Source organism: Martes martes (genome assembly GCF_963455335.1).
Source record: "Martes martes genome assembly, chromosome: 17".
Taxonomy (NCBI): Eukaryota; Metazoa; Chordata; class Mammalia; order Carnivora; family Mustelidae; genus Martes; species Martes martes.
The window spans coordinates 19,473,293-19,487,419 of NC_137905.1; the positions used below are offsets into that span (position 1 = coordinate 19,473,293).

Sequence of the window (14,127 nt, forward strand, 5' to 3'; positions counted from 1 at the left end):
AAGTCACTACTTCTATTCCCTTGCCCACTCCAAAGTGAGACCACAGCAAGGAATGAACGAGGGCTTCACTCCACAGGCCAGTGATCATTGGAGTTTGAGTTTCGGAGAGCCTGGGATTGCATGGGGGCCCAGTAGGAGAGCGCGGCTGCTGATTAACCATGTCTGCTCTGGGCACAGGAGAGGCAGATGTTGAGTGTGTCCCATCATTTGCGTGCCTTGCCCTCAAGTCTTTCCGTCTGTTGATAGCTAAGTCTCTGCAGAGGTTGCTGTTACAATGAGCAGAGCAGGAAACAGTAGTATCTGGTCCAAACCCCAAATTTCCCTCCAAAGTTTCCACGTGTCTCCATTCCCCTGCTCTATCTAAAGGTGTAGGTAACACTAAGCTGTGTAGTGAGGAGGGGTCAAAAGGATGGGGCTTTCAAGCTTCTTGAGGATCATCTCAGTGCCTGGCACCAGCTGAGACTCTCCTCGTGGAGCATGTTAAATCAGAAAATCACATCTGGTATGATACTGCCATTTCACAGAGGAGCGAATTGGAACTTCTAGATGTTACGTAGCTTGCTCCAGATAGCACAGCTGGTAAGTGTCAGCACTGGGTTGTACACAAACCCAGGCACTGTCTACCTCATAACACTGATTCTCAGGGAGACCCAAGCCCCTCCACAGGCTCTGCCAGACTGTATTTCCTAGCAGGCTGTGGGCAGCCTGAGAGCTCAGCAGAGACAAACCCCGGCTGACTTCTCCGGCATCAGTAGATGCTACCTTCCCTGCCTCCTTCCTGCTTTGATAGAGCCTCAGTCTCTCTTGGGTCCCCAAAGCCCCTCCTCCCCCAGATCTGTCCCCGGCAGCCAGCGGAAGGCAGGCACCCCCATGTCACAGGGAGCTCCATGGAATGGCCATCTGCCAGTGGCTAAGAAGAGGTTATGAAGCATCTGTTCTTGGAGCCTGGGTTCTGGGGGAATCCTGGGCTACTCTGCCCAGCTGGGGCCAGATGGAGAAGGCTCCCACGCCTCCGGCTTTCCTGGGGAGCCAGGCTGGTCCTCCTCCACCTCCCTCAGTGGCTTAAGGCTGGAAAATGGCTCACCAGCCTGGCACTTGCAGGCAGACGACATGACTTCCCACTTGCAGTGGCTAAAGCCCTCTGGTCTCCCCCTTGCCTATTCTTGCCTCCGTCCTCTGCCTTCAGTCTTCTCACCTGTAGAACTTGGGGGAGGAGCTGTCGCTGGGGGGGGCAGGGATGAGCTGCAGTGCCTGAAAGGTGGGATAGGGTGAGGGGGGGCTGCCGTTGTGTGGGCCAGCGTGGGCTGTGCCTGGGAGGAGTTGGCCCAGCCTGCTCTGGTTAATGCCCGCGTGACTCTCAAGAAGCCAGTGGACAGTCCTGCTTCCCCCGGTGTCTGAAGCTGCCTGATTTCCAAGCAGATCTCTGCCCTTTGCCAGCTCTCCCCCTACACTGGCGACCCTTCCTGCTCAACTCTTCCCACCTCATGAGCTCTGACTCCCAGGACTGGGGTCTTGCTTGGGAAATGCTGGGGCTTGTTTTTCATTTTGGGAACTTCCCCCCCTTTCTCAATTGGCAGGGGGGATGGGTGTAGGAACCCAAACGGGAACAAGTTATGGCTCCTACTCTAAGTTTTCCGGGTTTTAATGGGCTTTGGTATCTTCCTTTGAACTGGGATAGATAATTTTGTGAGCTAAGAAGGGTAAACCAATTCTATTAGATGTCTAAATTCACAGAACAGGAATGGAGGTGTTAAAAAGGAGGGAGGGTGTGTGTCCTTGTCAGGGCCCTCCTGGGAGTTCTGGTTTCATTCCTTAGAATGCTCCCTTGTCAGGTGTTTTGAGGATGTCTGGAGCTCCGTGATTCCGCATCCCTTCCAGAACGGGTGTGAGGGTCACTGGTCTGTGAGCTGAGGAGGCTGCCCACAAGGCGTCTGCTTCATCTTGATTCGTTTACTTGTCCAGTGTTCAGTACACATTTACTGAGGCAGCAATTTCCAGGTTGAATCTGAAACGTATCCTAGATCGGGGCAAAGCCTGAATGGCATCTAATGACCCACTTTGGAAACCCCTGGGTCTCCTTGGGCAGTTTGGCCTGAGGGACTGAGTCAGTGGTGGTACCCTAAAGCAATATAGCAAAACCAAGCCAAACCAGCTTGGAACGAAGAGCTGTGTCTGCGACAGCACCGTGTGAGCTGCAGGGGTGTGGGCTGCCCAGGGAAGACAGGCAGCAGAGGACGGAAGGAGGAATCTGGAGGCAGGTAAGAACTGGGGGAGAGAGAGAACCATGGAAGTTGCTGGCCTAGAAGCTGCAGCTGAAAGCAGGGTGCGGAGGGGAAAGTCTGGAGTGTTCAGAGGGGAAGTCCGGGGCAGGGTTCGAGCCCCGGGAACCCCAGTGTCCCAGGGCAGGTGTGGCAAGAATCCATCCTCCCCCACTGCCAAGGGACACCCCCGATGGCTAGTCAGAGAACCAGATGCCCGGAGGGGCTGGAGGAGAACCGGAGGGCTCTAGTTAGGGAACCCTAAAGAGGAGTCCTCAAGAAAGCTGCCGTGATGAACAAGGAGAACCAGAAGCTACGGACTGGATTTAGTGACAGAAGTGGATGGAATGTGAGGTAGGGGTGCAGAAGCCAGACTGAAGTAGGCTGGGGTTGCTGAAAGGGGGCGGGGGTGCAGTGAATACTTCTCAGACACGTTCAGAGAAAAGAGAAGAAGTCAGAATGGAAAACGTGAGAAGACTCTGGCAGAGGAGGAGAGGCGGATGGAGGAAGGGGTGGGTCTGGACAGCCCCACGACCTGTCCGGTGGCCTGCCATTGCCGGGAACCACTTTGCCGAAGAAATCTGAGCAGATCCCCACCTACAGGTAGACATAGGCTCAGCTGCTCCTACTGAAGCCATGGGCGGTGAGGGGCCAAGCGTGCCCATCCGCGCCCCCCTTGCCTTCCCTGGAGCCTCCCAGCAGCCCCGAGCTCCTGGAATGCCCTGGCCTCAGACCACCCCTTCGTCTCAGAGAGGAGAACTGGCTGCCTGAAGCTACAGAGAAAATCTGGCGGCGGAGTCAGGAGCTGCAGCTTCTCCCCCACCTACCGCCTCCAGCTCCTCATCCAGAGTGTTTGACTATACATTTATTCATTCAACAAACATTTACTGAGTGCTCACTCCATGCCAGGCACTGGGCCTGTAAGGGGAGGGGCGAATGAAGAGATGTGTAGGAACCACTTCTGAACAGCCTAGAACATCCACGGGCACATCCTATTATCCTCAGGGAGTGGGTATGCAGAGGGCTGTCTTGTGCTGATGGCCTCTCTTTGTGTAGACAGGGCTTCCCAGGGCGTGGGTTGGCCCCAGAAAGCTCTGGAAAGCCCTTTACCCCGAGCAGCCCAGTTTACCCTTTACCAGCCTTTTCCATTCCCAGCTGCTCGACACGATCATCCCAGCCCTCTGTGGGGCAGGTGTCCTCGCACGGCAGCCTTCTCACCTGGCCTGGGACTCGGGCTTCCACTTCCTGATTATGCCGCAGCAGCAGTGACGACAGTAACAAGAACTTACCGAGCTTAGTTCTGGCTCCCTCTGGACACCGCTCTGGGGACAGTGAATCCCACTGTCCCTGTATTCCCCAGGGCATGCCTGGTGACAGACCCCCTCAGACTGGGTATACCAGTTTCCTCTACCTGACCATGGCAGCCATCCCTTGATGTTTAAAGATTTAACAGTGGACATTTCGACTACTGGGAAGAGAGGACCCCAACTCCAAGATGTGGGACAGGTCACCAGTGGTACACATTTGAATAGACATTGGTGAATGGGAGTGAGGGATTGGTTAGAGTGAGCCTGGGAGATGGGAGATGACAAAGAGATATCGGAGGGGGGTAAGGAGGGGTCCTTGATTTCACACAGGCTCGTAGTCCTGAGTCATCAAGGAGAAGGCATGTTCTCCCAAACTGTATCAAGTGATAGTGGTTTTGGAGGGCACAGGGAACATCATGAGAGAAAGCGGGTGGCCGCCATGGGGACAGGTGAAGGGGACCCCGGGTGAGTGGGGCTGGTGGAGACTAGGGTAGTAAACCAAAGGCGGCTGTAGCCTTGAGCCCCGGGGGTACACCCGATTAAGCCCATTACTTGGACTTACGGACATCAGGGAGCCATGAGAAGAATGTTATGGGCAAAGTCATCTCAAGGCTTCTTTAGATGAAATGAATTAGTAAATGAGGGGCTTCATGGTGGGGATGCTGCAGGGAGGGTTTCCTTAGGACAATGAACTCTGACGAGGATGTTCTGTGGAGCACCAGTCCTGTGAGACATTCCTTGTGGTCAGTTAAATTTGAGAAGGCCACTGGGCTTTCTCTTTTCTATGGCAGTCTCACAACACACATCACCACATTAAAGGCTCTGAAAAGTCCTGTGGTCACAAAAGCTACTTAACTTGTCTCACTCAGCATTTCCCACATTCATTTGGCCATCGAATTAAAAAAACAAAAAAGTAATCTCATTAATATCCCTCAGAGGAACCCCGCCCCACACTTTGGGAAGTGCTGATATGGAGGGACCAGTAAAGGACGGATGTCCCTTGCAAATGTCAGGGGTCTTCTGTGTTGCCCTCCCCACACCCCTCATAGCACATCAGCCCCTCATCAGACCCTTGGAGCCCTCTCGCCAAACATCCTAGAAACATTCTCTGCAACCCTGTCTCCAAGCCCAGCCCTTGCCTGGCCCCGAGACACGGAGGATGTAGGAAGGAGACTTACAGGGACAGGGACGTTTGAAGGACATGTAATCCTTGGAACAGAATAGCGGAGCCAGCCTGCCGACTTGTTGAGTCCCAACTTAGAGTAAAGAAGGACCTGCCGGTCACCTGTAGAGACACAAATAAGCAGATGATGGGGGAACGCCCACACAGCACCCCCTGATCCCCAAGATACTCATGTCACTTGGCTGTGCACCTCTGGGGAAAAGGTGGGGACTTTGACAGCATATGCCCAGTCTGGGCATGGGTGGGGGGGTGGGGGAGCTCTGGGCTGCAGAGTATGGGGGTTCTGGGGCAGAGGTGGGGTAAAAGCATGTGGGGATCTCAGTGATGGGTGGAGGGGGGAAATCTAGTCTGGGTGGACCCTTGAACAGGCATGAGAGATCCCCTGGAGTTCTCCTGTCTCTTGAACCTGTGAGAAGCCGCTGCTTGAGACAACTGCGAGGGACCATGGCATTCTGAGCATCTTATAACTGGAAGGACCCTTAAAGACCAGCCCAAGGCCCTCCTATCGCAGAAGGGGAACAGACCTGGAAAGGGTGAGGAACAAGTTCAAGGTCCCAGAGCTGGCTTTGGAAGGGTGATTAGAGTTGCTTAACTGAAACCTTATTATTACTGTTATCCCAACACCTTTAGGGTGATGATGCTCTTTTCATTCTCATTTTATAAATAAGGAAGTTAAGGCTCAGAGAGAGGTAATGTAGCTTGTCTAAGGTCACGCAGCTTCTAATTACAGGCTGGGACTAGACCTCAGGTCTGTTTGACTCCAAAGCCCCCATTGTCAGCCAGCACTTGACTTAGAAGGCACCTGATAAAGGCCAAGAGAATGAAAATGTCTCCTCCCCCAAATCCCTGGTCCCCATGTGAGCCTGGTGTGATACTGGAAAGCCCATGCAGCAAGAGAGCACCCATGTGCAAGAGAGGAAACATTTTAAAAAAGTAACGTAGCCTTCCATGCTGCTAAAGGTCTGAGTTGGTTCTGTCTCTTCTGAGCTCCAAGCGACATGAAGCTGTATGAACAGCAGGGAGATACGATTCTTATTTTTTAGGGAGTGTGGTCACTAGACTTGCAGAAACCAAACTGCACCTCTGGGGGTTGCTGAGCAGGGACCCTGAATATGGAGCTCAGTGGGCTCTTGGGGGGAAAGCTTGTAGCCAGAAGCCAACGGGCAGAGAGCCTGGCCCCTCTAGGTCCCAGAAAGCAGCTGACCTCCTGGTCCTGGGGATGACACTGTGGACAGATCTTCTGTGTAAGAGGCAGGTCCAGAGGTTCCCATCCTTGTCTCTCATAGAGATCCTTTTTATTATATACCTTTTTCCCCTTCAAATGGGAGCCACGTTTTGATGGAGACCATTGGCCAAATTGCACTGATTAATAAAATTTTTTTTCTATTTAGTCAATGAACCAAAGACTTATCTTTGGAGAGCCTGAGCTCAGAAGTCCAGTCCCTGTGTTGGTATCAACTCTGCCCCTCCTGGGAGTATGACTTTGGGCAAAGCACTTCACCTCTCTGAGCTGTGGTGTCCTCAGGGGGAAAGCAGGGCAAGGCCCTTTGCCAGGTTCGAGGATGAGAGGTATGTACTTCATGTTCATTCTGATGTCTGAGGGGGTGGGAGGGAGGGAGCCATTGCTGCTGCTAACCCTGGAATCCCTCTTTCCAGATGGCTCCTTCTAGCTCAGCCTTCTGGGTGTGAACCCCGGGCTGGGCTGATGCCCACTCCCAGTCCCCACAGAAACCAACAAGAGTTTTGATGGGGGAAATGAGGGTAGGATGTGATCTCCCGAGGCCTGGTAGAGAAGTCTCTCTGGTGTGGCGGGCTTCTTGGGGAGCTGTGATTTCACACCAGAAAATTCATGAAGAATCTCAGGGCTTGGGATCTACACTTTCTAAAAATACACGTGTGTACATGGGTCTGTGTTCATGTTTGTGGGTTCACCCGTGTGCAATGCAGCCATGTCTGTGTCTGGAGGGGGACTTAAGTGGGCTGACAGGTCATCTCTCGTGCTGCTTCCAGAGAGGTCTTTCTTAAAGGTGAAATGGATCATGTCACTTTCTTGCTGAAAACCCTTTCATAACTCCCTGGTATCTTTAGGTGAATGACCTGACTTCTACCATGACCTCCATAGCCCTGGCGCTCTGCTCACCTCTCTGGGGAATTGGCATAATGTGGGTGCTTAATAAAAATATGCTGAATGTATACTTCCTGTAGGGCCACACTGGTGGCTCCTGATGCTAGGTGGAGGTGCTGACCACCCCCTAAACTCCAAGTGGTTGTCCCCAAGGTCTTGCTTCTCCTAGAGGCCCCCTGTACCCTCTCCTCTTTCCTCCCCCTGGACCCTGTGACTCTTAGATGAAGGCTGAGGCTGTGGGGGTAGGGGGTGGCGAGGTGGGAGATGCGCTGCCTAGGGCAGGGTGCACCAAGAACCCTCGCATTGCACATTTTGTGGTCAGCCTGGGTTTTTGGTGGACAATGTGTAAGTTTCCCAATGGCTCAGGAGGCTGGCAAGGGACCGGGTCAGGTAGACATTTCTGTATATGGAAGCCTTCTGGGCACTTTTAGGTGTGACCTTCACTCACCAAACACCTGCACATGCCAGGTAATGGGATCAACATTCCTGCCACATGTCCCCTGATGTGGGTAGCATCATTTTCATTTTGCAGATGAGAAAACTGAGGCTCAGTGACTTGGCCCACCTCAGTTCACAGAGAATAGATGGAGGAAGACCTGTGCAGGGTGGGGTCCTGTCCCCCCAGTGTTCCCCAGTTACACCAGGGACACCCCACAGAGATCTGACACCCTTGGTGTTCTGGCTGGCCAGCTTTCTGGACCTTCCCTGGCCTTTTATACCTCCAGGCTATTCCCTCTCCCTCGCATGTCATTCCCTTCCTCTCTACCTGTCATACTCCCATCAGCTTTCAACATTCAGCTCAAGAAACCTCTTCAGTGAAGTCCTCTGTGACTGCTGTAGATAGAACAGTCACTTTGGCTGTGTCCCCACAGCACCTGGACATCCTTCCAGGACAACTCTTCTTCTAACTTGTACTAGGTTATTCGTTTCTTGTGTGGGTATGCAGGACCAGTGTGGCCTCTGGGAATTCACTGGGGGCTGGGCATTGAGGGGACATTCCAAAGTACGAGGGATCTAGAAAAATCTCCCTTGGTCTGATGTCAGCATCAGACTGCAGTGTTGAGGCTGCCTTTTAATGATGCTCAGCTTCCTGAGGAGAAGGACGCCCATGTAAGGAACTTACATGGTTCATGACATCGTGGGTGACAATGATGCTGACGTTAGCTAGGGTACCATTCCCTGCATCTTGTAACCCAATCTGTACCTCACACACATCTTCTTGCTGCATTCTCCCAGGATCTCTGGCTTGCATCAGTTTATTCAAATATTTACCAAGCTCCAAGAGCGTGTCACACAAAACCCTTGAAAACAAAAGGAGGGGCTTTGTGGAGGGGGGTCCTAAAATGGCCATCTCGGCCTCACTGTGTTCTCCTCCCCTCCCCCAATTGTGGATTTCAACATGGGGACCTACAGGAAAACCATTTCATGGTAGCATCGGATCCTCTGCTTGGGTGGAGCTTGGGTTGGGGGTCATCGAGACAAAGGAGCTGGATGTCAGGTGTCTGTGTGCGCAAGTGCCCACCCTGCTCTCCCCACATGTGACCAGAGCGGCAGTGAGGACACAGCAGGGTGGGGGTGGTGGATGGCCAGGTCTGGCACGGATGGGCTGAGATTGTGTTTTGCTGGGCGACTGCGGGAGTGGGGGGTTGGGATTGGACCCACTCTCAGGTCACGTCTCCCCCTGCCCGCCTGTCTCGGAGCCCGGCATCCGAGGCGAGGCGCGTTCCTGTCTGTGACTCATCTGCGACAGTATTGTCTGGCTAGGAATCGGAGGGCGGGCGGCGGCGGCACTCCAGGCTCTGAAGTGGCTTAATGGTGTGCGGCAAGTCCACGTCACTCCCATTCCGCCTCACGTCCCCGCTCCCAGAATACCTCGTCTGGGGCCCACTGCGACACTCAGACCTGGGCAAATGCGTATGTGGCAGAGGGGGGGCGGCGCCGCGCCCCTGGCGGGCAGAGCCTGGCTGGCGGAGCAGAGCTGGCGCAGACAGTGTGCAGAGGCGGCACGGCGCATGCGCGGCAGTCGGACCCGGGAGGGTTGTGCCGCACCGCGGTAGACGGCGGACAGCGAGGGGCCGCAGGAGTGGGCTGGCCTGTGGAGGAGGCCACGTGACGCTGTGACGCCGCTGCGGCGCCCGCTCTACCGCAGTCACGTGTCATCGGCCCAGGGGATCGCAAAACAAACCCCCCATTTTGCAGATGTCAACACTGAGATTCAGAGAAATGAAGGGGGCTGGGTGAGAGAATGAGGTCCCGGCCCCAAGACTGCCCTTTGGAAGATTTTAAGCAAGGGAACCACACGGTCTCCTTTCAGGAAGGTCTCCCTGGGCTCAGTGGAGAGGGCGGACCCGGGGTGGAAGGCCGGTGGCAGGGGAGCAGGGAGGCTGTGGCAGGAGATGATGGGTCTAAATGAAGGCGACACGCAATGGAAAAAAGAGTGAGAGGTTCGATGGGGTAGAGAAGTGAAGGAAACACTGGCTATACCTGTCCTCACCGAGCTTCTTGCTAGCAGAGGAGACACACACGTAATGGTGGGGTTTGTTAGATAACAGGGAAGGACAGAGGCAATGTGTAGGTGGAGACTGAGCATTTAGGTGTAGTGGCTTCAGAAGGCCTTGGTGAGAGGGTGACCTGTGAGTGAAGACTGGAGGAAGGGAGCTTTAGGAAGGGATAGATGGGTGCCTATCTCGGAAAGGAAGAGTTCAGGTAAAGGGATCAGACAAGTGTAAAGACCCCTGGGCAGGAGCATGCTGGGTAGGGTACACTGTGTATGGAATAGTGAAGCAGGACAGATCAGATATAGAGGGTGAAGAAGAGGGAGCAGCTAAAGATGGTTCCCTGTGTCTGCTTGGGTGACTGGGGGATGGGAGAGAAATGGAGAACCTTCCAGAGAAGGGGGATGTGGAGACTCTAGGTATAGATAGCCCAGATAACTACTGGTTCTTTTTGTTCCTCCCGCTGTAAATTCTCAGGAACTACTGGCTGGTGAATGAATGAATGAATGAATGAATGAATGAAGCCATCTCACAGGGGTTCCATGAAGCTGTGGGTGCACCTGTCATTGCCCAGAGCTAGAAAGTCAGAGATTTTGGACTTTGGTGAGACACACTAATCTTAAAAGTGTTGTATGTACTGCTAACTCCGGGGGCTGCAGGTAGAGGTCCCCAGGTGGCAGAAACCTTTCTTCTCTGCAGGAAGGTCTTTATGTGAGGCGGGGACCCAGCTGGTGTCGTCCCCAACTGAGAAGAACATTCCTTGGCAAGTAGCCTTCTATAGGATCAACTGCCACCTCCTTCTTCACTGCCACCAAGTCTCAACCTCTAAGGCTTGATTTACTGTCTAACTGCATAAACCAGTCCATCTACCAACTGGCAAATAGGTCTCACCAAGTGGGAGACCTATTTCTCACCAAGGAGACCTATTTCCTGAGCCTTAAATCAGGCTGATTTAAGGCTCAGGAAACACCACAAAGAGGACATGGGGGGACAACCCCACTGTTCAATAAGAGGACAGGCTAAGCAAATTATAATGGAATAATATATAGCCATGAAATCATATTTTTAAAGGCATTTTAATAACATAGGTAAAGACCTCCAATATAATGTTGAGGAAAAAAAACCCCAGGTTATATATTTTTTTTAAAAAGCAGGTTATAGAACTCTGCATACAACATGATCCTTATTCTGTAAAAGAAAAAAAACCTTAGAGAAAATACTCATATATAGAAAAAGATTAGAAAGGAAATGGATGAAAATATTCACAGTCATTGTGCTCTGTGGGCAAGAGTGGGGTTAAGGAGGATTTTTGTGTTTTACATTTTTTATGATTTTCCAAATTTTCTACAATGAACATGCATTACTTTTATAATCTGAAAAATTATTAAAATGAAAATTTGAAAAAAACCCTTCATGCTAACAAAGAGTAATTAAGTGAATAATTCAGTGATAGTTAACTCATTGAAAAATTTTAAAGCTAACTTAATTGCCTTTGAACATGCCATTTGTTATTGTAAAGATTTACAAAAATAACTTGTCTTTGAACTTACTGATAAGGAGCTTTATTAAAATGTTAGGAAAATAATTCCATTGTTTTTAACCTTCATCAAAATTTCCCTGGCACTTGAGCAAGCCTTATTTGCCAAATTTTTGAGGGAATGGTTTCTGCCATGAACCTTAATGTTTTATTTTCAGGCAAGCTATATACTTGGCAAAAATAATAACAGTAGACCTTATGTTTGTAAAACACTTCATAATTTGCAAAGCATACTAAGTGCTGGGTACTATTCTAGGCTCTGCATATAGGCGATATCATGAACAAAATGAGTAAAAGTCCCTGTCTTTGGGGGAGTTTATATTGATGAGGGCAGACAATAAGCAAATGAATATGATATAGAGATGTTGGGGTGATAAGTGCTATACAAGATGGAGAGAAGAGGTATAGGAAATAAATGGGGGTGCTCTTTTAAAATCAGTTTGATTACTGTTTGAATAGTGAAGGTGTTTCTAAAAATTCTCTAGCCCATAGACAAGTGACATAGAGGTATAAAGTGATTGAAAATATTCCTGGAGGAAGCATTCCAATAACTAATTACACATCATCTAAGATACAATGTGATAATTATCAATTTTATAAACTCATAAAATTATGATGAGTCATAGGGATGTTTTAAGTATTCTATACCTGGCAAAGTTAGATAGCCCTTAACCTTCCTAAGCCTCAGTGTTCTCATCTATAAAATGGGGACAATTTCAGTACCTAAAGCAGACTGTTGTCAGAATTCAAAGAGAAATGCTTGGAAAACCGCATGTGTTCAATGTATTTTCATAATGCAGACATGGCAAGGCCACCTGGAGAGGTCTGTTTGACATTGCTTGATGTTTCTTATCTATTCTTCTAGACTCACAACTGTACTGGGAGGTGTGTAATATTCTGACTTTCAAGAGGACATTGAGGCTCTGAGAGGTAAATCTGCCCAGAATCATATCCTATAAACCCAGGTGGTTGGATCCAAGTAGCCATGCTCTCAGCCACAGCTCTATTTTGTGCTCACTTGCCAAAGGGGCTCCTTCATGGCCTCGGTTTCTACTTTTAGGAGGCTGAGACCAAATTGAGATCTTCCTGGTCCTTACTCTGTGCTCTGAGTACTTCCAAGCCAAAGGCTTCAGGTAAAAGGCCAGAATGTGTCTGATTATTACCAAAGACTGAAGGTAATGCCAATAACCCCATCACATTCCCTATGGGCTGTGTCCCAGAAACTTATATGGACCAGGAGACATAAACCTCCTAATTAGTTCCTGATTAATTCCTTTGGGAAGAAGAGTGAGGATTATGGAAGATGTGACATCCTAGTGGGTGAATGGAGGGGGGAGTACAGAGGAAGAAGAGGGGAAAGGGGGTCTTTGTGTAGAAGGAGCCCTGAGGAGGCAGCCCACTCTGGCTGCCTCCCCAAGTCCCCACCAGGCAACATGAGGACAGACTCACCCCTCCCGTGCCCTGTTCTGGGCAGCTGTGCCACAGGTGGCCAGGGCTAGCATGGGTGTCCACAAGATGGATCACTGTTTTCTTCCCAGCAGTGCTCCTGCCACCTACACCCTCCCAGAGATCCCAGCACCCTCCCCTAGGTGCTGGGTCTCGCCTGCTCTGCTCTGAGTCTGAGGCCCCCACTGCACAGACAGGCAGATCTCTTCCTGGGAACCTTCCAGCTCTGAGAGGTTCTAACCTCTTGGTCAGCTACTGGCTCCATTTCCTCCCAAGGTTCATCATTTCTGGTGCCTCCCGGCTTAGGGGCCTGGATGAACACACCATGGTCAGCATGAAAACAGGGTTGGAACCCTCCAGAACTCCTCCTGTCTCCTTGTCCTGGTGGTAGCTCCCCCTGCTGCTTTCTGCTGCCTGTTGAAGCCATCGCAACTGGAACGTCCAAGCCACCTGATAGGCTATGGCTCCTCGGGGAAAGCAGTCCTCCCCACCCCCACCCCCACCCCCAAACTGCGGAGTGGTGACAGGTCTGCAGAATTCTCTTGCATAGATTGTGAGAAATGCGTAAGAAGCCCTCCGCCAGGGCAGCAGACATCAGCCAACGGCAAAAAGGAAAAGTCAGTCAGATACAGTCTTTTCCATCCTGGATGGATGTGGTGTGGTAGGGAGAAAAGCTGGCCCAGGCAGTAGAAAGCCTGGGGAGGAGGGGATGTCTGAGAAAGGGCAGACCCTAAGTTTTGAATCACAATTAGACGTCATCAAGGCCTTGGGGGATTCAGAGGCCTCCTTGAAGGGGGCTTGGTGAGGGTCATGTCCCCACCTCCTCAGGGGAACTCACTCTGCCTCCGCATCTACTGATGCTGGAAACTTCATAAAATGACACCTGTAGCCAACCTGAATTGAATCCTGGCTGTGTGCCAAGCACCATGGTAGCACTCCCCCCCCACACCAGCATAATTTCATTTAATCCTTTCAACACACGTTCCCCGTGTTTCAGATGGGGGAAACTAAGGCTCAAGAGAGGTTAAGCAAGCGTCTTGTCTAAGGTCACCACAGCTAAGAAGTCAATCAAGCCCATCCTGCGGTACCAAAGCCCTTAAATATACTCCTCACAACAGAATCTTGCCTACTTGTCAGTGGAGGAAATTGAGGCACAGGGAGGTGAAGTCAGAGTGTTTGAGGAGGGAGCCTCGACTGGCATCCTCAAGACAGGTGCCGGTGGGACTGTGTGGATCAAGACCAAGGATCAAACTCCTGGAACCCCTGCCTCACACACCTGTCACTTGTGCCTTCGCCTTCCCTGCCACCCCCACTGACACTGGTGTGGGATCAAGAGGGCAGCTTTGGGTCTTCTGCGCATCAGCCTCCATACCGCGGAGCCGATGGAGGGGGGCAGGGTGGAAGGGGAGGAAGGGCTGCGCGAGTCAGCCGGGGGTGGGGTGGGCACTACTGAGCCTCCGAGGGCGCCTGGGGAGAGGCGGCTATGTCGCTTGGCACTACGCAGCCAGCCAGAGCAGCGGCCTCGGACCCGGCCTCGGGTCCCGCTTACCACGCAAGAAAAAGTCTGCCCCAAAGCGAGAGCAGGTGCGGCGGGGACGCCCCCTCTCCCACCGTTGGTGCGGAGATAAGCCAGCTCCGCAGGCACCGAAGCGGGGGTATGGCGCGTGTGACCCGCCCGTCGGAGGGTCAAACTTCCTGGCTCAAGGGTGGGGGTGGGTTGTAGCTCAGAACTCCACAAAGCCGGGAGCCCCTCCCTCTTCCACCCGGGCAGAAAGT

At 51.8% G+C, this 14,127-nt stretch overlaps 1 protein-coding gene across 1 annotated transcript in view; it reads right to left on the reverse strand.

Annotated features, from left to right (window-relative positions):
• Positions 1–12,407, reverse strand: part of BEAN1 (brain expressed associated with NEDD4 1) — a gene marked incomplete at both ends in the record, with an annotated part of 32,244 nt that extends 19,837 nt beyond the window's left edge. Inside the window, 3 exons of the mRNA XM_080828519.1 lie at positions 4,744–4,821; positions 8,776–8,966; positions 12,355–12,407. Coding sequence (XP_080684645.1) covers positions 4,744–4,821; positions 8,776–8,966; positions 12,355–12,407 — 322 coding nt within the window. The remainder of the gene's footprint in view (positions 1–4,743; positions 4,822–8,775; positions 8,967–12,354) is intronic.
• Between the last annotated feature and the right edge of the window lie 1,720 nt (positions 12,408–14,127).